This window comes from Miniopterus natalensis, chromosome 3 (genome assembly GCF_054644295.1).
Source record: "Miniopterus natalensis isolate mMinNat1 chromosome 3, mMinNat1.hap1, whole genome shotgun sequence".
NCBI classification, from domain to species: domain Eukaryota; kingdom Metazoa; phylum Chordata; class Mammalia; order Chiroptera; family Miniopteridae; genus Miniopterus; species Miniopterus natalensis.
In genome coordinates, this window is record NC_142083.1 from 21,909,676 (window position 1) to 21,935,301 (window position 25,626).

Sequence of the window (25,626 nt, forward strand, 5' to 3'; positions counted from 1 at the left end):
TAGGAAAAGAAAACACAAAAAAACACTTTCAACCAAAAGATAAGGACCAGTCAGTAAAGCTAAATCATTTAAAATTAGGGAATCATTAAAAAAATACATGAAAGATACATTCATTTGACTTTTGACTTGATTGTACCTGTGTTCACTAATTTTATAGGATGTAGGTAATTTATGTAATATGAGCCTGCCCATAAGAGTGCCAGATAAACATTCTTGCAGACCCGACCCTCATCCTGGTCTCCCCTCATTGCATTCTTTACGATTTCTAATTTCCATTTCTTTAAAGTGAGTAAGGAATCTAAGATACTTGTGAAGCACTTTGAAGGAAGAATCCTTCTAGATGTTTATAAATTTTCCCTAGCCTCTTGTAGTTATCTATAATTAATTCCACGGCATTTTTAAATGGGCTATCTTAAAGGGGTTTCCCCAAAGCATTCATAAAGAAACAAAAAACTCTTATTCTTGATGCAATTACGTCTCTTTGGTTTGCACATGTTTAATTAAATAATATAGTTATAGGTTAAACTGGAATGAATGGATTTGGCTGTAACACGGCTAGCTCCTGGAAAGCTGCTCTGTAACTAGGGAGGGCCGGAGAGCCCCAGGAAGCTGTGGAGTGGACAGCTGACCGCAGGTGCAGTCGGGGCCAGTCACTACCAAATGGAGCCAGTTAAAAGCGCTTCTAGAAAGTATGCTGGTCATTGTGCTAGGCACTGGGACACCAAAATAATAAGTCCTCTAAACACAGTCCGACTTGTAAACTTTCCATCTTTCCAACAAAGGTCCACACTTCAGCTCCAATGTCCATATTTATTATCTTCCCCCAGATCACCTGCTAAGTGAGAGGAGACCATATCCCATTTATTTCTATATCCACTATCCAATGCCTAGTTGTGGACCTAGCTCACACTGTGGCCCGTGCATTATTTTTAAATTAACAAACTCTTTCAAAGTTGGTGTCAGCATTGAGGGATTCTATAATTAAGACAGTATGGTGATTGAGAACCAGAGGCGGTATGGCTTTAAAGAATAGCTCTTCCCTTGGTACCTTAGGGAAGTTAACTTCTCTGGACCCAGTTTAATCATCTGGGAAATGGGGATAGTAATAGATGTGCAGCCTAGAGTTTCGTATTATTGCGCCAGTACTGGTGCAAAGTTTAGAAGAATGCCTATTGCAGAGTAAATACATGCTAATATTATTGTTTTGCCTTGTAACAATAGTTTTTCAGTTGTAACTTAGAAAGGTAGATATAACTGCATAGCTATTTAAATATAACTGCATAGCTACTTCCTCATTTGAGTAAGAATATGGTTAAGTTGTTTAGGGTACCTATTAGGACTGGTATGACAATTGTATGCATTTTTATTACTTTTTCATCTAAGAACTATAGAAATTAATAGATAGGGAATTTGATTATATAGGAAAGACAAATATAAGGGAAAAATTTTGTAGTTGGTTATTTATAGTTTTTCTAACCAACATCTGTATACCTTGTGTTTACATAATTGAGATTTTAAATAAATATTTTAAATAAATATCTTTGGGTAGTATTTCCTTAACAGCCTTGGGCATTTGTATTTAAAAAAATCAATCTCAAATGCTTGCAACTATGCTTTTAATAACCTCTACATGTTAATAAGGTTTTCACATTCACTAGAAATTAAAAACATTTTTCCCCCTTTTTGAAAAAAATGTCATTCTTGATTGAAATTTCATCTACCAATCATCTTTTGGGGGTAGTAAAAAGATTGACATAAAGAGAGACATAAAAAGATAGATTACAATCAGGTTTACTCTTAGGCCTCTCCCTTCAGAAAGACCAATAACACCACCAAAATATTGCCACATAAAAAGTATGAACTTTTTACCTAATTGGCAAAAACTTTATTTTTCTCTTTGGACCTAATGCCACAATTCTTTTTTATAAGGGGTAGGCTTATTTTCTTTAATTTTTTAAAAACACTTGAAGTCTTATTATCAACTAATTTTATAACAACTACATATTAAAATTTTTGACATTTTGTTCAGGAATAATTTGTGCATTAGAGATTGGCCATTGCTGATCGCGAGGGATATTATAAATATTTAGGGAAAAGAGAAAGAAGAGAGGAGAAAGAGATGTTGGAAAGAGACTTGTCCTCATACACAGAATACTTTAAATGTGAAAGAAATTATTTTTAAAAATGCAGTGGATAAATGGTACAAGTGAATTTTAAAATGTTAACTATTATCATTTTGCATCAGGAATATAATGTGTCATAACCAAACGTATTTATTTATATCTGAGATTTAAAATATGTGATTGCATAGAATACTGGAAACATATAGAGAAATTTCTTCAAACAATTTTGGTCACATTTGCCTTTGGAGATTTGAACAAGCTTCGCCTCATAGAAGATAATGGAATTCATACACATTAAAAAATGTCAGCATCATGATGACTTAAAAAGATGACATTCTATCTTCAAGATTTAGGTTTATCTAAAACTATGAAAAAAGGTTTTCCCCCATACTGATGAATATTTGTTTTACAATTATATTTTAATGAGTAAAAAAAAAATATTGCATCCAAACCTTGAGAATATTGAAGGCTAATCAAAATGATATATGAGAAGATGTCAGATAGTTGGCTTAAAATCCATGACCACTGTTGACTTCTGACTTCTGACACTGAATTTGCTGTTCATTTTTATTTTTTTGTTCTCATTATTATTCTTTTATGAAAGAAAGTTTCTAATAATTACTTTATGCATTTGATGTGAGAGTCAGAAAATTTTCATCTGTAATCTCAGTAAAGTTTAAAAAAAATGCTATAAGAGAAACATAACAACACTCACCTGAAAAGTATAGAGTGGAAGATGGCATATTTTCCTGTGGTTGGACTTAGTGTTTTGTCTGATGTATAGGTTAAAATGTCATTTATGGGCAGAGGCACTGATAGACATTTTTTCCAAGGAAAACATGTAAGTAGCCAAATACATGAAAAGGTGCTTAGCATGCTAATCATAAGGGAAATGCAAATAAAAATCATATAACCTCATACCTGTTAGAATGGCTGTCATAAAAACGACAAGAGGTAAGTGTTGGCAAGAGTGTGGAGAAAAGGGAACCCTCATACACTGTTTTTGGGGATGTAATTTGGTGCAGCCACTATGGAAAACAGCATGGAGGTTCATAAAAAAATTGAAAATAGAACTACCATATGATCCAGCTATTTGACTTCTGGGTATATAGTCTAAGAAAATGTAATCAGCATATTGAAGAGGTATCTGCACCCCCATGTTCATTGCAGCATTATCCACAGTAGCCAAGATATAAAAGCAACCTAAGTGTCCATCAGCGGATGAGTGGTTAAAGAAGAGTGGTATATATACATATGCAGTGGAATATTATTCAACCATGGTAAAAAAGGAAATCCTGCTACTTGTGACTACATGGATGGACCTTGAAGGCATCATGCTAAGTAAAATAAATCATACAGAGAAAAACACACACTGTATGATCTCACAGATATGTAGGATCTAAAAAAGCCAAATTCATAAAAACAAAGACTAGAAAACCCAAAAACAAATCGGCAAAAACTAGTTTAGGGATTGATAATCTCTTTTCATAATATTTAATCATTCATCCATTTAAAATTATTTATTGATCAAATACCAGGATATTTGAACACCCAAAGTGTAATATTTAATGAACATATGTACAGAAAAATAAGAGGTACTTTGCTGCATAGCCTTCACAAGTACAATAAAACGTCTTGTGCAGATATAATTTAGATTTTACTTGCTAAGCAAAGAAATTGTGGGTTGTAACAAGCTAATTATATCACTTAAAATTTCAAAATTTCTTGTCTCTGGGTAAAAAACGTCGACATATCTTGGCAACTATCAAAAATTATTCTGGCCCTCACTCAGTTTTGGCTTTATTCTTGTTCTTTTAAAGCCAGTAGAAATATTTATTTTAAAAAGTTTCCAAGTCATTGGAAGTTGTTTAAGAGTAGGAAACTCTGCGTTATCTGATTAAATGTAAAGCGCTGCCGTTCCCCTGTTGTGGTGGGTTGTGCGTATTGGCTAAGGCTGTGGACATTATAGTGTGAGATTTTGTTCCTGAGTGCCCATTGGTAGTAATTCTGGGGTCAGGGAAAGACTGGCTGAGCTCCAGTATCTTGAGAAATTGTGAAGTGGCAGGCACATATTTAGAATCAATATGAAGGGCAAATTGCCATAATCTGAGTAGATACTTTCAAGTACTATGAAATGAGGACATGGTGCAGGCCAGTGTGTGGCTGGCACTGGGGACTTTTTGTCTAATAGATTGTGTCAGTCAGAGTTGGACTTCACAATAGTTAAACTGTGGACTGGCTTGAGTGCATTTTTTTTTTTTTTTTTTTTGGTACCAGACTTTATTGTGTCAGGCTATGATTAGCAGAGGAATATAAAAGGGAAAACTGAATATTTATATAAACTATTATTAGGAAGAATACTTTGGAAGACAGGTTGCTTTTCATTTATAAGCTAAAAAGCTTTGTTCGGTGTCTCACACAGACACGATATAGGAGATGGATGGCAAGGCTTTAGAAGCTGTGGGAAGGGAGACTCCAGTGCCAGGCACATTTGGCAGTGACAGTGTGTTCCGGGCAGTTGCTGTGTGTGAATGCACTGGATTAGAGGCCGTATGAAGCATGCTTCTCTGAAGTTCCAGCCAAAAGAATAGTCAGTCTACCACTGGGCCTCGTTATTATAGAATGAATTCCAGTTGCCCTTCCTGTTCCCAGAGAGTAAAGTGCATGGTATTGTGCCCGTGTCAATTTCTGCTCAACTTCCTATCATCGTGATGGATCTCTAATTGCAGCATCTAAGACTTTATTTCTCTGGCATAAGAAGAAATGTTCCTGTGGCTTACTGAACTCATGAAATCAGCTGTTAAAACATATTCATGGGATCTGGGGGAGCCTGGGTGGTAACTGATTCCAGAGTTGGGTCACCGTCTTTTTAAATTTTAGTCAAGATGAGCCCTGAAATTGTATACTGTTATTATCATAGTCATTCATTTCATCCAGATATATTCCCACCGGAAATGTAGACACATGTGTAGTTAGTAAAATTATACATGGTTTGGCTACTTTAATATTATATATTACCCAAACTGATTAATTTGAATATTTCTGTTTTATAAACTTGGGAATATTTACAGGACTTTTATATACCAGTCACTGTTGTAAGTGTAAAATATCATGATAATTTTAAGTAGAGCTGATGATGAATTATAAATGTTCCTTCATTATAAATTATTCAATAAGCATTTAATGATGCCATCTCTTTACCAGGCACTATTCTAGGCACTGCGGTTATAGATACAAACAAAACAGTTCATGTGCTCAAAGAATTCATAACTAATTAGGAGACATAATGTAAAATATATGATGTTTCCATAAATCTAAGATAGTGGGTGGTACACCATTGATGTAATACTTTTAGTTGCAGGTGACAGAAAATCCATCCCAAATGGTGTAAAGGAAAAGGGTACAACAGTCACATTAAGAAGCATCATAATTTCAGAAACAATAAAAGATATTTTTAAATCCCAAAAGAGATTGCAACTTGCAATGCTTGAGGAAGTTTCAAGTTATAGGAGTAACGGTGAGATGGAAGGGATTTGTATTGTGGAATTGATCAAAAAGGCTGCAGAGAAGAAGAAATGCATGTATGGGACATGAGAAAGGAAGAGTTTGACAGCCAAGCAAGTCTCGGAGATGATAAGAGCCTCCAGGGAGGGAACTCTGACTCAGTAAGATGTGTTGGGACCACATGGAGGTTGGTGTATCTGTGCTGTAAGGTGTGAGGGGAGGAGCGACGGGACTTGAGAGTGGAGTTTATGTGGCCCTAAGTCTGTAGTGATATTTAGGTTGGTCCCATTTTCTTCAACAATTCACAGCTCTTGCAGTGACACAAAATGGGTTTCCTGACCTTCCGTGTAAGTAGGTTCAACCTGCTAACATTCCCACTTCTCTGAACACACAGAACAACCATCCTCTTGTGCTTGACATGTGAACACACACTCAGATCCCATAGCTGTCCCCCTGCCATCATATCTCGCACCCCAGCAACAAGGAACTTGTGCCTCTGCCGCCATGACTAGCATCTCAGGCTCCCCCTCGACTTCTCCGGTGGGGTGGGACATTCCCCCGCTTCCTGGCTTTGAGGCCGGGCTGGCACTGCTGTGGTTGCATATTCCAGATGCGGCTCGGTGCTGCTGCTTCCCATCCACGCACAGTGCTCTTCATGAATTTTCCAAGATTCCCTTTGCAAGCTGTCAAGTCCCAGAAGCCCCAGAGACCACTTGATTGATGGCTCTACCTTAGAAGCCAAGAACCCGGGGTGTCCCTGCTCGGGCAGGACTAAGGCAAAAACCTTGTACTAATCCTATGCTTTCAGAAAGCAACTTTCTTGAGTCTAAATAAATAGGTGTCATTTCAAATGCCGTTTAGAGAAATGCTCCTAATGCAAAGCCCATTTTACTTATGTTACATGCTCTGCTAAGCAACCATTATTGATTTTACACTAATAGTCCATACATTAACTCAACAAACATTTATTAACTGGCTGCTATATATTAGATAGTGAGCTAGGTGTGGGAAACTGAACACAGACTGAGACAGATTGAGTTGCTGCCCTAATTGTATTGAGTTATGACAACCATTAATTATTATATTGTTTACATTATTAGGAAAAGCTATAATTTTTAATTTCTCTTTGAAAGGAAGAAACAAGGACTGATATATTTTTATGTGAGCAGAGAATGATACTGTGCCATTTTTTCTTGGTAGTGACATGCTAGTTACAGTACAGAATAACAGTTTTGGTGACCAGAGTGATTGCACAAATGAGGTATTCAATATTGTTGTTCATGTCACTAATTTATAGTAATCTGCACAGCCTCTGCACCCTAATATTAATTATAATAAGGTGTTTATGCTTATTTAATTTTCCATAATCGTGGTCTTTTAAATGTCACCAGTGGAGTGGTGGGTTGTAAAAATACAATATGTTAAAGTATTCTATTTTAATACATTAAATTGCATATGTACATAGATATTTAATGGCATAAAATAAAATAAAATAATATGCATTATTCTCTTGGGGGTGAAGTGATGATGAATTATGCCTAACAATGGGAGTAAAACTAAAGGTCAGTCTATTGTGCTAATATTTCTGTTTTAGAAAATAGGTTTGAGAACTGGGAGGGGGATTGTCTGGAAGGGGATGGGACACAGTAGAGCAGATAAGGCTAGGTGTGGCAGATAAGGGGCTTGCTTGTTGGTTTGGTGTGAGGGACAGGAAACCAAGGAAGTTAACACCAGAGAGTCTTCATTTGAAGCTATCAGCTAAAGGTAAGGGAAGAAAAGAAGAGTTCTAGATGTTTCTAGCAAATGTAAAGTAAAAGATAAAAGGGGAACTGCCTGCAGATAAGAGAAAAAATAACATTTGACAAGCAGTGTTTAGAAATCCTCAATCTTTACATTCCCCCATTTACATCAGAGTGTAGTTTCTGCCTAGAGCTGCTATCAGCTGCCCATATGTTAACAGCATAGACAAGTCATGGATAAGATATATGTTGGGTTGTAGGTTTACTGGCCAGATCACCTTCCCCTGCCCCAAATCTGTTCCAACACCGACAGTGTTGACATCTTGACTGATGGCCAGTTACTCAGACCAAATCCTGGAATCATCTGGACTCCTTTTTGTTTGCCTCAGATAACACATGCAAGCCTCACAGCTCTCCTTTTAAATTACATTCATAATCTGACTACTTCTCCCAATCTCTCTTGCCCAAGATTAAAGTTACAGATAGAAGATTACATTAAAGGGTTGACTATTTGGTATAGATCAAGGCCATCAACAGAACTTCCTGCATTGATGGAAAGTTTTACATTTTCACTGTTCAGCATTTTAGCCACTGACCACGTATGGCTATTGGGTACTGGAAATGTACATAGTGCAACTAATGAACTGTTTAATGTTAATATTTAAACAGCCACATGATGCTAGGGGCTACCACATTGGACAGTGCAAGCTTAGCTAAGGAAATATCTACTGAATCCCACAGTATGGCAGGAATTTAGAAATTCTGGAATGCGAAGCAGTTAGGACCTGCTAGTTTGTGAGGGGAAAAAAATAGGTGAGTGCGACAACAGAGTGTGAGGGCCTTGGGAGTGACCGAATGAGAAGACTTGAAACAGCAAGAGGCCATTGGGTTATAGGCGCGGGTAGCTCGAAAGGAGCAAAGACCGTATCATGGCCAAAGGAACTTGTTCTCGAGTCAAAGGAGGGAGGTGAAGTAATGATGGCACTAGAACGCTGGGTGAGTCCCTGAGCTGGACGATCGTGTGACACAGGCGTCCATCAGGTATTTTGTTGAAGATCGCTATATCCTGGTGCGAAAGTCACCAGCTGCTGGACAGAAATGGCTAAAGAATGAACAAATTTGAATCATTTAATATAAGTAAGACTTTTGCTTTCTGTGGGATGGAAGTCGGTAAAGTATAACCTGGAATGTGGTCCTTGATTTGGGAGCAAGAGAGTTTGGCCTTCCAAAACACAGATAAGACTTTAACATGTTGCAAGTAGAATGTAAATTTATAGTACTCATGTTTCAGAAGTATAAGTTCAGAATATTCACTTGAACCTCATAAAAATCTGATTACATGCGAATGCAAGAGGTCAAATGGAAAAGGAGGCTGACTGCGTGCAGGCGACCTCCCTTTGCTATCACGATATTATTGTAACCCCAGCCCAACTTTCTGAATTTCTTTGTTGTACCCCCACGAAAGTGGTAGTAATGTGGGTGTTGTCCAGACAGCTCTGTGTCCTCCAGGCTTATTTTACACCAGCGGGCACGTCCTTTCCTGAGCTTTGATGTATGCAGGTTGCTGATTTGAAGTGGCACAGGCCTTTTCCTGACGCCTGCAGTTTATGTCCAATGTCGGTGTCAATAGAAAGCTGTTCTAAATAGTGCCACCCTGCTACTATCATCAGGTACCAACCCTCTCATGCCACCACCTGGGGCAGTTAAAGGAATAACACTGAGAAGAATCGAACCCTGGCCATACCAGACTCTTTGGGCAGCCATAACAAGATCTCATAGACTAGGTGGCTTAAACGACAGAAATGTCTTTTCTCACAGTTCTGGAGGCTGGAAGTCCATGACCAGCAGGGCACATTTATGGTGAGAGCCCTCTTCCTGGCAGCCACCTGTTCTCTGTGTCCGCACATGGCCAGAGAGACCTCTTGTCTCTTCTTCTTGGAAGGACAGCAGGCCTGTGGGATTAGGACCTCACCCTATGATCTCATTTCACCTTCGTTACCTCCCCAAAGGCCCCATCTACAAATATAGCCACATTGGGGATTAGAGCTTCAACATCAACGTATGTGTTTGGGGGTGGGTAGAGGTGGAGGTGGGCATGAGTGGCCAGGAGTTGAGCCCACATGCTCATGCGTGTGAGGGCATAGGACAGCATTACTCGGGTCCAGGAACTGCTATTTTTTTGTTCTGTATTTTCTAGACCTAGAGCTTGTTAGTATCAAGTTCCACTAGAGAATTACCCACGCACCCCCCCCCAAATTGACACTGTTCTTCCCTTGTTGTCTCCTTTCCTCATGTCGACAGTGGTTCTGTCTAAAACACAGTTTGCGTATTTGTGGATTACCATTCGACTATAGATAGAAAGACAGGAATTATATAAAGAATATGAAGATGTGTTGTATGCAGGACGGGAAATACGTAGGTGTTGTATGTGGGAAAGTGTTCACTGTACTCGTCAAGTAAAAACAAAATCAAAGGGATGGATTTTTCTGTATCGAGTTGGTGAAAGCAGACACAGGATTGTAAATGCCAGTGTTGTTACTGAGGTGCGGAGGGGACAGCAGGGCAGTTTGCTTTGGGTTTTGGCTCCCAAAAGTCTGAAATATACACAGCTCCCTCATCCCATCAACACCAAGTCTAGGAATTTATCTATTAAAAATATTATAAATGGAAAAGTGGGATAAAAATTGCAAACAAAGATAGAGAAATTACGATGCCTATGGTTATTGAATACTATTTGTTACATTACTACACTGTAGAATAATTTTTGTTGACATAAGAAGTAGTTCATGATATGTTGCTGAGAAAACGTTTTTAAAATAAAAACCATTGGCCCTGGTCTGTTTGGCTCAGTGGTTAGAGCGTTGGCCCTCGGACCGAAGGGTCCTGGTTTTGATTCTGACCAAGGACAGGTACCTGGGTTGCAGGCTCGATCCCCGGGGCAGGTCGGGTCACATGCAGGAGGCAACCAATGGATGTCCCCCCCTCCCCGCCCTTCCACTCTCTCTGAGAAAGCAATGGAAAAATATCCTCAGGTGAGGACTACAAACAAACAAATAAAATAAAAACCATTGCATTGAGACCCCATTACGTGAAACTTCCTATGCAGAATGAGCCATATCAGAAAGTAAATGTATCAGAAAAACCTGGACCAAAATATCAAAGTACTTATACAGTCTGGGAGGGTGGGTTTACTGCTGATTGCTCTTACGCTGCTTTTTTTTTTTTTTTTTTTTTATCTCCCTACATTTTCAGATTTAGCATAGATTAACTACTAATTTTTAGCATATTAGCTCTAATTAGAATTAAAATACTTAACCATAGGCTGTGAAGTCAGGAGGCTCCTTTATACCCACCATTAGGCGACCCAGGGCTTGGCCCTGGCAGTCTTTTCACGCCTCCCTCTTTTTCCTGGGCTCTGAGATAAGAAGATTGGGAGTGGAGGTTCACAGCCTTCACCATCCGTACACAGTGAAGGCCAGTGGTTCAATTAAATCTGAATGTTAAAAATTATGAACCATGAAAATTATTCCAAGCCATTTTTATTCAGCCACAGAGGGTGCCTTGGGTCACGGTAGCTCTGTATGGGGGGGATAAGCCTTATGGATTTCACTTCTCTTTCTGTTACTGCCATAAGGAGAAAGGAGGGTAGCTAAGCAGACTAAATTATTATTTATATTCTGAGGGTCAGAATTGTCAAGTGCCTAAGGATATACCTTGATTCATTGCCTATAAATCACATATTTTGTTATGACAGGTCACTGTCACACTTTTAAGACTTACATTTTATATAAATTGGCGTGCAGAGTAGCATTTAGGAGGCAGTACAGGTTATGAAAAATAGGTTGATGCCTCAAAGAACACTAAAATAGGAATAAAAAGGGAGAAAACCTGGGTTCTAGGCCCACTTACGTTACCTAATAACTTTGGGACCTTACACAATTTCCTTGCCAAAATATATGTTGATAATAATACTGGCCCAGAGCCTGGATTCACATAGGCCCAGGAAAATTTAGAAAGCACAAAAGTTAGAAGAGTAATTTAAAACATGTGACACTCCTCCTTTCTCAGCTTTAGGCTGTCTCTAGGTAGAGTCCCCTTTGGCAGCCGCTGGCATGGCTGTAGGTGCAGATCGCCAGGGGTGGATGTTCCATTGTCCACAGGCGACTGCGCACAAGAATTGCCATCTTCCTTTATTTTTATTATCTGCTCCTGCCCCCTTCCTTTGTCCCTCAAACCTCTCCTGAACATAAGGTCATGACTTTCAGGCTATTTTACCTAGGTATAGCATTTGTTCATCTGTTTTTCCTATCCTTATAATTATGAAACTTGATCAAATAAAAAAAAAGTGAAAGCGAGTTGAATACACTAATGTATTTTATTATTGTCTTCTTGGTCCCACCACCAAGATTTAAGATAATTACTTAAATCTGTTTGTTTCTTCCTATTAGCATCAATCACCTAAAATACTTTCAACATTTTAGCCATGGTTGCATTTTACTGATCATATTTAATTGTATCCTTACTCTTTTCTCAAATTCTGCTTACTGTCCCCAAATGCTCCCATATATTTTGTTTGTAACAGACTAATCTTTCCAGTGCTGTTCCAATCCCTATTGATAATGGTAACAGGAACTTCCAAAAAATAAAAACAAGTTAAAATTAAGTGGGAATCTCCCATTCCAAATTAGATGACCACTTATTATATATTTGTAGACATAAGAAAAGGCCAAACCTATAGAGAATTTTATAAGAGTTTATTTGAGCCAAACTGACCACATATGCTGGGGTGCAAGACCTCAAATGCTCCAAAGAATAAGTTTTAGAGCTTCTTTATGCGTTCGAAATTAAAGAGTGACATAAGGAAAATTGGAGAAACCAAGACGAGGATTGAATTACAGGAGAGCTAACAAGATTATGTATTCTCTTGAGGGTTAATACTCTCTTCAAGGGGTAGTACTTCTGGTATTCAAAGGCATGTTAACCTATGTGCACAAGAACAATGGACAGGGCTGGCTTAAAACCTTTCACTAACGTTATTGGCTTGGGGCGTGACTATCCCCCATGCCTAGTTAGGAATTTATGATCAGATTACACTGTGAGTTTACTTTCCATAGGATTCCTTTTTTTTCTGTACATGTACTTTAAGGAAAATTCGTATTGGATCCCTTTGAGTTTGGATATCCCTAAATTACTAACTAAATATATCTAAGAATATAGTGTTAGGGCAGCTATGAAAATTATGGCACTTAGTGTAAAACCCAGGATGCGCAGACACAGTATACAATAAAATAAGAAATGCCTTATAACATTCACAGAGCACTGGTTCCTGGAGGGACATGAAATTTGGTAGCTTTAGGTAAGAAAATAACCTTAACTTACTCCCAGCCTTTTATTTGAATAGTGATTTTGTAATGCCTTGGTAAAAAAATACCGTGAGTTAATTATTATTCCCTCTGCTGACAAGCATTGCTAGATAATATATATAACAAATATTTTGGTCTTATTTATTTGAGTAGGGCAAACGCAATGGAACACAATTATGTTTTGGGATCCTGTTTTTAACCTTTACATGTGTGTCTGCTCATGAACTGCACCAGTGTTATGAATTTCTCCTTTCTTTCATGCATGAACTCAGGCAAAACAGACTGCGGCAAATGAGCTTTGCCAGATTTAAGGGGATTTTGTTTGCTGTCAATCACAGAGCAAGAACTTGGTATATATTTGTGGAGTTGGCTAGTTATTTACTATATTTTACAACCAACCAAGTTTCTTATGTTAATTGTGGTATTTCTTAATTACTTCAAAATTACTGACCATTTATTTTCTGTGATTTCTGTGTAAAGGAGAATCTAACAGATTTTCTTTTTTAGCAGGAAATATACCAATGCCCAAGTAATAAATTTACCTAACACAGATGTGCAAAGGTGGTTCCACTAGCTTCTTTTTAAACTCAGTACTTCTTTATATCTTTACTCTGTCTTGTAATCTTACTTTCATTTTCCTTCCCCCATTTATCTCAAAGTCAAAACACAAAGTTTTGCCCCTGTGGATTTGGCTGGGGATGCTATAGGAGAAACACTTCTATTTACTGTTTCCCCTTCTACCAGTATGTCATGAGCTTTCTCTGTAGTTCATAGTTTTCATTTTGCCAACATGTATGGCTTAGAGTTGCCTGATAGTTGTGTCTGTTGACAGTGACAACATCAGATTGCATTGAGCATCTCCTCTTCATTGCAGGAGCTATGCCTGTCCCTGACCAGCCTTCGTCAGCCTCAGAGAAGACCAGCTCCCTGAGTCCTGGCCTAACCACCTCCAATGGGGATGGCTCAGAAACAGAAACCACCTCCGCCATCCTTGCCTCGGTCAAAGAACAGGTAGAAACATTCCGCTTTCCTGACATACTTATGGGGACATTAAAAAAAAAAAGTTCTTTCCTGAGGAACAATGATGATTGGAAAAAACCCATGATTTACTAGTGGATTGTTGGTATTTATTATCAAATTAATATTAAGATGATTATGATTGCTTTTGACTCCATATTTTTATTCATAATTTAGGCAGATAGTCTTGAAATAATAGCCCATAGGACAAAAAATAAAAACTTTGCAGTCAAACTTACATATAGATGAAGTTCTAGCAGATTCGGTGATGCACCTGTTTTAATACTATTAAATGCACAAAGTCAAATAATTGGTCTTTAGAAAATATGGAGTCTAATAAACTGTTAAAATGTATCCACTGGCTGAAACATTAGTACATGTACAGCAGGTGAATGAGATGTCGCATCAACGCGAAGTGTTTCTGAGATGATGGATCTGTAAGAATGCGTTACAGAACTTTCCCTTTAAAACTAATCAATGTTTTGAATGTTTTCTCCTCCAGCATTAGTTTGCCATAAAAATGGATAAATAAATAAAATCTGGTCTTAGATCTAAACAGTTTCTTAAAAGTCATGTTTCTTGTAAATAAAAGGTAGTAAGTAATGAAAGCTGGAAAGTCAGTATTTTTTATTCACTTCTTCTAGCACGTGCTAGGATATAAATGGATATTTTTATTGAAAAAGCACCCTGTGTTTGGATTATATGATTAGGGATGTCGAATTAACAGCAACAGTGGTGAGAGCGACATCACTTACCTGCTTTCAGGAACATCTCAACAGAGCAATAGTCTGAATGGGGCAATGAAGGACAGTTACTCTACTGAAAAAAAACCTCTAGTTTTTTGTTTGTTGGTTTGTTTTTTATAACGAGGGACTAATTTAGGTAAAAGTAGGAAACCACCTTGATGGTCAAGCTGTCAATAGAGAAGCTGAAGGAAGAGCCGTTGACAGAAGGGATCAATGATGCTATTAATCAAAAGTGTGCCACCAGGTTGGGAAGTGTGCAGCTAAGTAGGTACCCAAAAGAAAGTTGAATAACTTGATTGGATCGTCTAGTTTGTGGAAATGTAAGAGGAGATTGGGTTGAGGTATAGGCTGTATTGCTTGATTAGTTTGCTTCCAAGTGACAACTTGGGTGAATTTTCTGATTATTTTTAAGGAGCAGTGGAAAAGGAGAGCAAACGTTCATGCCACTCGTATCCATACACAGGATACTGCTTTGTTATGGTTGGGTTATGTCATGGTTTCTTATTTTGGTATGATTTGGAAGCCCCGCTAAGCCACTAAATTTAGAGTAATGACAAAATATAAAACACAAGGCATAAATTTAACAAGAAAACTCCCAGACCCGTCTGATGAAAGCTATAACATTTTGTTAAAGGACATAAAGTGATACAGAATAAATGGTCCTGTGTGGAAAACCTTGATATCGTAACATTACCCTCTCCCAAATCAATATATAACATGTAGGCAGTTGTAATTCAGAAGCTATGGCTGATGGTTCATTTGTTTGGCAGACTGGATCAGACTATTTTAAAGATTACGTGGAAGCACAAATATATAAGAGTCCAAGGAAATTTTTGATAAGAGAGATTTTCACTTTACCAAATATACCAGTCACAGTAGTGTCCAACTGCCTCACCATAGAAAGAATGATCTCTTTGTGGAATATAACTGAGGGTTCAGAACAGATTCAAATATATATAGGGGTTATATGTATTTAAAGTATTTTCATTTATTACAAAGCAGTGGTTTAGATGGTGCTAACATAATTGGCTAACCATCTGGAAGAAAATTGAAGCCCTTAACTCACAATGTATGCAGAAATAAATCTCAAAGGTAAGCGATGTATCCATATAAATTAAACTATAAACATATTAGTAGAAACATTGGGAAGATATTTATAAATTACAGGTGGGAGAGGAAACTAAGAAACCACACATGAACTGTTGATGCAGGTTGGCAAAAGGAACACCAAGAGTAATAAAAAACAAAGGAAAATGGCATGAAAAGTTGAAAAATGGGCCAAGAGAAAATATGTGCCACAAATAGGACAGTGCTGATATCATTAATATTGTAAGATTTCCCAATGTTGATGAGAAAAAGAGAAATGAAAGAATAGAAAACTAGGCAAAAAATGTGAATGAGCAATTCACAGAAGAAAAATGCAAATAACCAACGAGTGGTTTTCACCCTAATGTACTAATCAGGGACATAAAATTCAAAACGAATTTATGGCTTTCCTTAATCTACCAAATAATAAACATTGAAAAGTAGTATATATTGTAAGCGAGCTAAGAGTCAAGGTTTGAGGAAATTCACATTCTCTTACATTCCAAATGGGAATGTGCATTGCTGCAATGTTTTTGTAAAATGATATTTTACTATGAATTGGCATTTAAAACATTCACTAGCCTTTGAATTGTCATTTTTGGACATGTTTTATAAAAACGAGTCACCTAGAACAAAAGATTTTTATGCATAGGAGTATTTGTTGTAAAATTATTTGGAATAGAAAAATATGAAACAATATTGATTGATGAAGAATAAAAAAATGATATATATCTTTTATGTAAAATCCTTCATATAAAAGATATATACTTTCTATGAGGTTATTAATAAAAATGAATTGGAGCCACACATCTACACTTTGAAAAAATTCACGAGGATTTTAGAAAGGAAATAACATAGTATTGTATTGCCCTATTTTAAAAACATAGTATGTTTTGTTTGTACGTGTTTATGAGCTTCTACAAAAGAATAGAAGGAGATCACTCAGACTATTAGCATTGGTTACCATATGTGTTTTCAATTAGATGGAGGTGGGAGTGGGCAGAGGACATAGAGAATTAGGGAGAGAAACAACAATGGAGAAAAGAGTTGGGAGACTGGAATATATACTAGTTGGATAAGAGAAACTATTCCTTTAGCTGAAATAGTGACGTCTGCAGTTGAGAGAGTGGATAAGCTGCTTAAAGCAAAAATACATTTCAGGCAATAAAATGGACTCTCCAACTCCTCGGTGGGAATTTAATAAAAATTTGTTGTGAAAAGTATTTTTTTCTAGTAATTAAAATGTTTATGTTTGGACAGCAAAGGTATGAGGTTCTTTGTGGTAGATAAGTAATGTGAGGAGAAATGACAGTGTGTCCTGGGAAACTGAGACAGAGCAACTTGAAACACCCAAATCCGAGGTGTGGGCGTCAGCCCCTGTGAGTGGCGGCTGCCCCTTCACAGGCAGAAATCAACAAGCGGCCACGTCCGTAGACTTTGTTGGTGTGCCCCAATACAAACCACCACTCTCTTCCTTTACTGGGTTTTTTTTTGTCCTAAATCATTTGTAAAGTTTCCATCTTCTCTTTTTCTCAGATATAGACTATCATCTTTGGAGTTAAAGCTAAGTTAAATATATTTTTAAAAGAGATAAGCCAAGGTTAAGGAAAAGTGACTTTGCAAATTAATACCGTCTATGATTCTTAATGGTTATATGCATCATATATTTATAAATCTGTTCACTTAAAGAATACTGTTTACCTGGTCCTCTTAGGTACTAATGAGAACTAGCTTTCTTGAGTAAAAATCCTATTTATTAATTTAGGGAATTTCAAGTAAAATTTTTCTTGGCATCATCCTTTTGTACTACTGTAGTCCTGTCTCCTCGGAGGTTAGTTTTGCAGGACGAAATCATCTTTGTTCATAACAAGCATGTATCCTGAGCTGACTGACATGTAATAGGTTACATAATTGATTTGCTCATTCATTAAACATACAGAGCAACTTATGTAGGCAGAGCAAGAAAAAGGATTATAAAAGGAATGTATATATAAAGAAAACTGATGGAGTTGATTGGAATAAGTTGCTAATGAGACTAAGAACACACTTATTCCAGTAAGTTCTTAGGCAGATAGTTAACAATGCATGGGAATAAATTTAGTTTACCACCATACAATAAAACTTAAGTCATGCAAACCCTAGGCCATGAAATGCATCCCACATAGTGTTGTATGGCAGGACTAAGATATTTGTAAATTGAGCCTTACTATCTTTGAATTCAGCAGCTCTGGATTGCTCAGTGAAGAGCTGTTCATTGATTTTTTTCTTTGTTCTAATTTCCCATTTTGATTACTTTTTAACTGGTGAATTTTACACCATTATATCAACAGAAATAGAACCATGCATTCTGCTACACTCTGTGGGTAATTTCCTGTGTTTGAACCATCTCATTTCTAACAGTTCCTAAGTCTCTCCTCCTATGGGGCTTTAGGAGAGAGACACCAGTCCCCATTTCCTGTCCTGTAAGTGAATGTCCTTCACCAGAAGAGGGGGGGACAGAGGTGGGGTATGCGATAATCCCGGTTAGATTATTTGTATAAATAACTGAGAAAGTTGATGGATAACCATTTATCACAGATATGGAGGCTAAAGGGGTGAGACAAGTTGAGGGATTTATTTTTAAGGACAGGAGATACCCTTACGATGGCAGTGACGGAGAAGAAGAGAAATGAATGATGCTTGGGAAAGCAGGGATGATTTCAGGGGAAAAGTCACTGAGTAGGTGAGAGTGAACAGGATCCAGTACACCAGTGAAGGGAATGATATTTAGAACAATGATCATTCATTCATGAGAGCAGGAGAGATGCAAAGTACATGGTCACAGGTAGACTGATTACTCGGTACTGGGAATGTATGGTATTTCTCTTCCACTATCAGCAGATAGGCATAGGGGCCTGTTTGGAGTCTGTGGAGAGCTGGGCTGAGCCAAGGTGAAGAGGCGGAGGCAATGAAGGTGAGGGACACAGGAGAGTGATTATAATGATGGATCTTGAAATGACATTGATTGGAAAGGGATATAGACAGAAAAATTGATAAATTGATAGGGACAGTGGATTCACAGAGTGAATACATGCAGATGGTGGTAGCTGGAGAGCCTTGGGCTTCACATCAAGAATTTGAAAGTAATTATAGAATGTCAAGACCTGGGTTATGACCCTGGGAGATGAGACCAAATCAAGAAATGAGAGAGAAAGCTTTTTGTGGGCTGTGTGAAAGCCAGTGTGAGGATGATGACAGGGCAGTGGTGGTGAGAGTAACAGTGGCTCCGATCACCCATCAGGGCCGAGACCTTAAGTAGCCTCATGAGTGGGTTAAGTACAAACACACTTGCTTGTGATTGGTCTGGAAGTAGACATCCTGATCTTCATTTGTGTGTTTACACTCTTTCAAAAATTCTTATAATGTTGGACAAGAATTTACATTCTTTCATGCTGTGAAACATTGGTCTTTGTACTTTATCTTAAATAAATATGTGTACTACTTTATTCTTAAGAAAACCATGACTTCCCTAAAAATATACTTGTTTCAAAATAATATTTCTCTTCCTTCAGTTGATCAGTGTTTCATTTGATCACCAGTTCTTCCAAAATTAGCATCTAATGGGTCTTCATACATAAGCTAGAAAAATTACTGGGGCATTTTTAAAATCTTGAGGTTTTCTCTGGTTCATTGATATTTGTAAATTATTATGGCACAGGTAAATGTTTGTAATAATTCTACCAGCCAAGTATATTTAATAATGAATAGATTAAATAGCAAATATCTGGGCATATAACACTGTATGTAAATGTGTCTAATCATTGCATTTATTCAATTGTGTTTATTGGGTGTCTACTGTAAGCCTGAAACTGTTCTTCCTCTGGGTGATACATGGATTTAGAGTTTGCCTTAAAGCAGTTAGCAATGGAGTTAAAACTAAACATAACAAACATATAAAAAGTGCCATAAACTCTTTAAAAACTGTACATAAAAGCTGAAGAAAACTCACTAGTCCTTAAATGATCAAACTCCAAGTAATTTATACTGATAAAAACATTCCTTAAAATTGACAGCACTTATAACCACAGACGCACTATTGCTACAGTAATTTCTCTTGTTCTTTAAATCCCGCAAAGATTGTAAATCATACTCTTGATTTTAGAGGAACTTTTTAGTACCATTATTTAGGATATTGATGCTTGCTAGGTGGTAAAGCAGAAGTCCTCCTGCTTTTAATCATTTTTATTATTACACTTACTACAGGAAAGCAAGAGGAAAGGCATTGCTGAGCCTTCACTATTGGCAAAACTGTCGCACCAAGTACTTTGCATATGTTGTGTCATAAGAAGGCACTAAACATATAAAAAAAAATGCATCTTACATAAAAATCTAATGAAATCTTGATCTTTTGCATGGACTCAAGTGAGACAAGCATGCCTTTAATTCTATTTAGCTTCTACATTTATAATTTTTAAAATGCATTAGCTCTGTATAACAAGAGGAAAGGAACATGCTATAAAAAGCTTCCTTAATTAGTATTCCTCCAGTGCCACATATCACTGCAAAATCTTTCAGCTTTATTAGTGTTACCATAATGTGCAGCAACAGTTTCTGATAAAGAAATGAGGAAAATGACCTATGACTATTAATCAATTTCCAGACTATATTTTGGAAAGCATCTTATGAAAGTAATGACAGAATTATCATTCATGAAAAAAGGAAATTAAAACACCTTTAAGAAAGGTCAAGAAGATAGAGAAGGATTATGAACAGAGACTAGTGAACTTTATATTCATTTAGTCAGAGAAGAAAAGAATTACACACATCATAATGCCACAAGTTGAACTTTTTCCATGTATCAAAATTACAATGAGAATTACTTCATTGATGACTTTTGAACTTGTTTCAAGCCACAAGTACATTGAAAATATTTTAAGAAAAACATAATTTTCCCTAATTTTTATTACTGAAACATAGACTATATTAGGAGCAGTCATTGTTGGTTTCAAGATGGATTGAGATATGAAGGCACAAGGTAGAACTACAGTTAGAAGCTGTAGAACTGGGTCCTGGTAAATAACATAGTTCATAACAAGGAAGGGACAGAGCCAGTAAAGCTCAGAAAGCCTCGTGAGTATCACAGGCACAGGTCGGTGGGCAGGGGTAGATAGACTGACCAGACTGGGTGCTGAGACATCCAGCAGGGCAAAGAAAGCCAGGTGGTTTATGTTGAGTTATGGAGTTCCAAGTAGGAAGATTGATGAGGCTTGCTGGGTTTGAAGTGGATCTATTTCTTTGTAGATCTTTTTGCATCACAAAAATGATGGTTGAAACTAGAGATCAAGGAAAAACAAGGGTCATAAACCACTTGTATAAGATCTTGGGAATTAATTTAAGAGTTTAGTCATGAGTGAATAATTCTGGAAATGTGGTAGATCATCTTCTTTCCTCCCAACCCTCATACTCCCTTTTGTGTTCTCTGTTCTTGCTGGTAAATTATTTTAACTTTTCTCCTAAAACATAATTTTTCCCTTAAAATTTTAGTTTGTAACTGTTCTTAAAACATATATGTCTTATCTATCTTTTTAATCAGCCCAAGCTCTCTATTAAGAATTAATTTCCTGTCTGCTGTTTCTCCTTTAAAGGTATTTCTTGTTGGGTTTTTAGGGGACTAGAGACTATGATGGGAAAAGTAAAAATAGGCTAAGTGTTTATATGCTAAGTTAGAAGGTAAGCTTTTAATATATGGGGGTTTGTAACATGACATTAGAGTGCATTTCTAATGCCTCTTTCATAACTATCATTAGAACTCATAGTTCAGTACTTACATGTGAAATCATATTGAATATTTTAAATGTGGCATTTTAATATTTTTATGAATTTTTCATTATAAAATAATTCATACTCATTGTAGAAAAGTTTAAAATCTCAGAAAGGAATGAAATTGGGCATGTTATTTAGAATAATACTGGAACTAGAGATTGTTGCAAAGATTCAGGGATATTTCCTTCTCAGATTTTTATATTACTATATAATCATTTGTATAATGTTATATTTTCCTTTATAAATATTTATATTTTATATATTTAACATTATATCAAGGGTAGTTTTTAATATCATTAAATATTATTTTTAAACATTTTTCTGATAGCTATGAACAGTGATTCACTGTGAATTAATTAATATTGCAATGTTATCTAAATTTTCCATCTTTGTTGATCTCTTAGGCAGATTTGATTTTCTCAAAATGAAAAAAAAAAATTACATGTCATACTTCCTGGTACATAAATCATTGGGTCAACTTTGACAGAAGCTGCCTGGAGCAAAGTTTTGAGAAAGAGTTTAAAGACCCTTACAAACTCACCAGGAAAATATGTCCTACTTAATTGCTGATAAGAGCCACAGGCAGGATGTAGAAAGCAGGCGCTCCTGGGTATAACAGTCAGTATCCTGTATATGGTTTGCATAGAGTAAGAAATTAACAAACAGAATATTCTAGAGGGAGTAAATGGGGAAAACATGTTCACTATTCAGAGAAACTAAACCAAATATGGTAGGAATTATCAAAGAACAAGAAACAATGTTAAATAGTATCTCAACATAACAAAAACAGTTTTTAACAGGACAGATACTAAATTTCTTTACAATCTATATCTTTTTACAAAATATATATTTACACATTTCTATAAGATCTATATGTAAAACATTTAATCAGATATATAATGATTTTTTTCTTTAATTATTTTGTGTAATATTTTCCATTTGTGGTCAAAGAAACTGATGATTTAAAAAAAAAATCAATTTACCTACCTAATGCCATATAGGAAATTGCTGTACAATTGAAAAGTTAGATGGTTTTACTCTGAATCTAGCACTCTTTTCATTATATTACATTGTCTCATAATTTATATATAAAGTGGGTTTATGATACATTTATTATATTATCTTTTTCTAAAGAGAAAAATTTCTCTATGATCAAGGTTTTTGCTCATTTCAAGTTAAATGGTTCCCCTGCCTGTCTAGGTCTTGTTTAACTTAGAAAAAGGAGGTGTGTAACTTTACATCAATTTGATCTGCCATATATTTTTGGAGTCTGAAAGAATTGTTAATGAGTCTAAACAAAAAGAATTCAAGGAGCTCATACACCTCACTGTTAATGTCTGCAGAGAAGATGTGCTAGGAAGGGAGTTCTGTGGGTTAAATCCGCAGCGTTGCTTTGGCCAGCATTCCTGTTCCTGAGAGTCGGTGGCTTGGCTGGAAGTTATCTCCAGCCTGCATCAGGGCCACAGGTACACAGGCCGCCCTCATCCATCATGTTCAAGTTGCTCTTGCTCAGCTGCAGTCTTTAAAGGAATGTGCTCTGAAGGGGCCAGCTATGGGCCCCTTCCATAGAAGAGTGGAGATCAGCACCCTGTTCTTGACTAATGACAAGTTCTGACTTTCGCACTCTACTCATGGCCTCCGGAAACAACAATAAATAGCTCTGTTCACCAAGTCCAAGTATGTAGTTATCTGGGGATGTCTTTTGCAGCTTGCACATCCTGGAAGGTCTGCTGGATGAAGTTATGTACACAGTTAAAACTAAGAATGACACAGAAGCCCATCTGAGGTGACTCCACAGTTGTTTTAGGCAAGTACAGGCAATTCCATGCATATTTTGAGATTGCCGTCTCTTTTGCTCTGGGAAGTAGAGCTCTGAGATATCAACCCAGGGTGTTTAAATTTGAGTTGAGTTGTAGTTTCTAAAGTACAGTTGTAGCCCCTGTTAGCCTGTACCATCCTGACCATCTGAACAGAGGAGAAGCCCCCATGCAAACAAAAAATCAGCTTTGGACCCAACCCGCCTATCAGCTAACACAGACCCTTTTCATAAATAATACCATGAGCTCCACTACTTGTCAGACACCTGAATTTGCTTGCTGTAGACATCTTGTCAAAAGCCAGAGGAAATTTATTTTTAAAATTAATAATCAAGAGTCTAAATCCTCTGAATTTGAGCACTCAGTTTATATCAGGAACAACACTGCAGCCCTGCCCTGGAACACCTCCCAACGACTCAGCCTTAATGATGATGTAGTTATGTGATGACTCTACCTTTGTGGGGACAGAAGATAGGAAATGACCATACTGGGAACTTTTCTGGATTGTGTGGAAACCTGACACTGAAAACCTTTCCCTCGCTGTGACTTGATTTAAGAGAAGTGAAATGTTTTAGTCCTCGGTATATAGCACTGCTATCACTACTACTAACAATGAGCAAATATAATATACTCTTCTGAAAAACACCGAAACTTAGTGAATTATTTATGGAGTGGGGTTGTGGCCAGGGGAGCCTCCTAACATTTGGTTGCCAGCCCCTAGAGCAGCCCCGGACACAAACAACAGGTTCCATGTATTTGTAGTGGGGGTGTGAGTTTATGAGTTAACTTACTGTGTTTTCCTATTTTATTTTAGTTCAGAAGTAAAGGCTTTGCTTAATTGTGATAAAAATCCTTAGTTTAGTTGTGTGGAGCAAGGGTCTCATCGCTACTGTTATATTGAGCATATTCTTCTGCCCTTATTTTAATGGTCGTATTGGATCTCTGTCTAACCCTGGGAGCTACCTTCACATGGTTTCAGAATTAGCCCATTTACATTGATGAATCCTAGGCCCCCAAATTGCAGTTTCCTCTGTAAACAACCTGAATCGAAGCTCATTTAATTGGAATGAGGTATTTTCAGCTCAAAATGAGGTACATTAGCTTAAACCTATCCTTCATTAATAAAATATATAGGCCAGTGTCTTTGCAAACTAAACTGTGTGCCTTATTTTAGCAAAAGGAACAAAATAAACAACTGCCATGTTAGCACATGAATCACCAACTTCACAGAAAAACACACAAATACCCAATCCTTTGTGTTTATATGCAATTGTGCCAAATATTTGTTGAATATCTTTTTCAATAATTTTTAACTACCCTTTGAAAACATACTGTTTCTCTGAGTATTGAACAGTCCAACTGTTTGCTTACTATTTGTTTATCTTGTATTTCCCTTGTATTTGGGATTTTTTTACATAGTTTTACTTTATTTATATTTGTGAGTATGTAGAACCATCTGAACTCCCAGCTGACACCAGCACCAACTTGCCCACATTTCCAATGAGTCATCTTGAGCCCAGCCCCTGGTCAAGTGGCCCCAACTGATGCCATAGGGAGGAAAGAATCTGTCTTCACTGTTAGTTGTAGATTGATAACCAAAATAAACCATTATTATAGTTTTAAGCCAGTAAGTTTTGAGGTAATTTGCTGCATCAAAGTTGATAACTAACTTACTCGTTTTAACATGTTTATAAAAGTCAGTTGTATTAGACCATCCCTATAGTTTTTTCTACTACTGTCATGATTCTATATATCCTGAAGTAACTTTTAAAAACCAGCTTATTGAAATATACCTCCCACACCATACACTTCACCCAATTCTATGGTTTCCAGTATATTCACAGAATTGTGCAACCATCACCATGATCTAATTTTGAAAACTTTTATCCCCACAAAAAGGAACTGCCCATTCCCTTCTCCCCAAACTCCACAGTCCTAGGAAAAAGCTAATATACTTCCTGTCTCTATAGATTTTCTTAATGTGGATGTTTCTTATAAATGGAATTGTGAAATGTGGTCTTTTGTGAATGGCTTGTTTCACTTATCATAATGTTTCAGGCTTCATCCATGTGGTAGCATGCATCATTAGTTCATTCCTTTTTATTTCCAAATAATATGCCATTATATTGCTACATCTTATTTCATTATCCATTTATCTCTTGATGGCCTTTTGGGCTGTTTCTACTTTGGGGCTACTAGGAATGATGTTATTATAAATAGTTGTGTACGAGTTTTTGTGTGGACATTGTCTTTATTTCCCTTGGGCAAATACCTAGGAATAGAAATGCTGGGTCATGTGATCATTCTGGGCTGCACATTTTGAGAAACTGCCAAACTGTTTTGCAAAGATGATGCACCTATAAGTGTTTCAATTTTGTCACATCTTTGCCAATACTTACTATTGTCTATCTCTTTTAGTATAGCCATCA

The 25,626-nt window shown here is 36.9% G+C and overlaps 1 protein-coding gene across 1 annotated transcript in view; it reads left to right on the top strand.

Moving 5' to 3' along the window:
• Positions 1–25,626, top strand: part of CTNND2 (catenin delta 2) — a 688,599-nt gene that overhangs the window by 100,899 nt on the left and 562,074 nt on the right. The window contains exon 2 of the mRNA XM_087815345.1: positions 13,604–13,740. Coding sequence (XP_087671471.1) covers positions 13,604–13,740 — 137 coding nt within the window. The remainder of the gene's footprint in view (positions 1–13,603; positions 13,741–25,626) is intronic.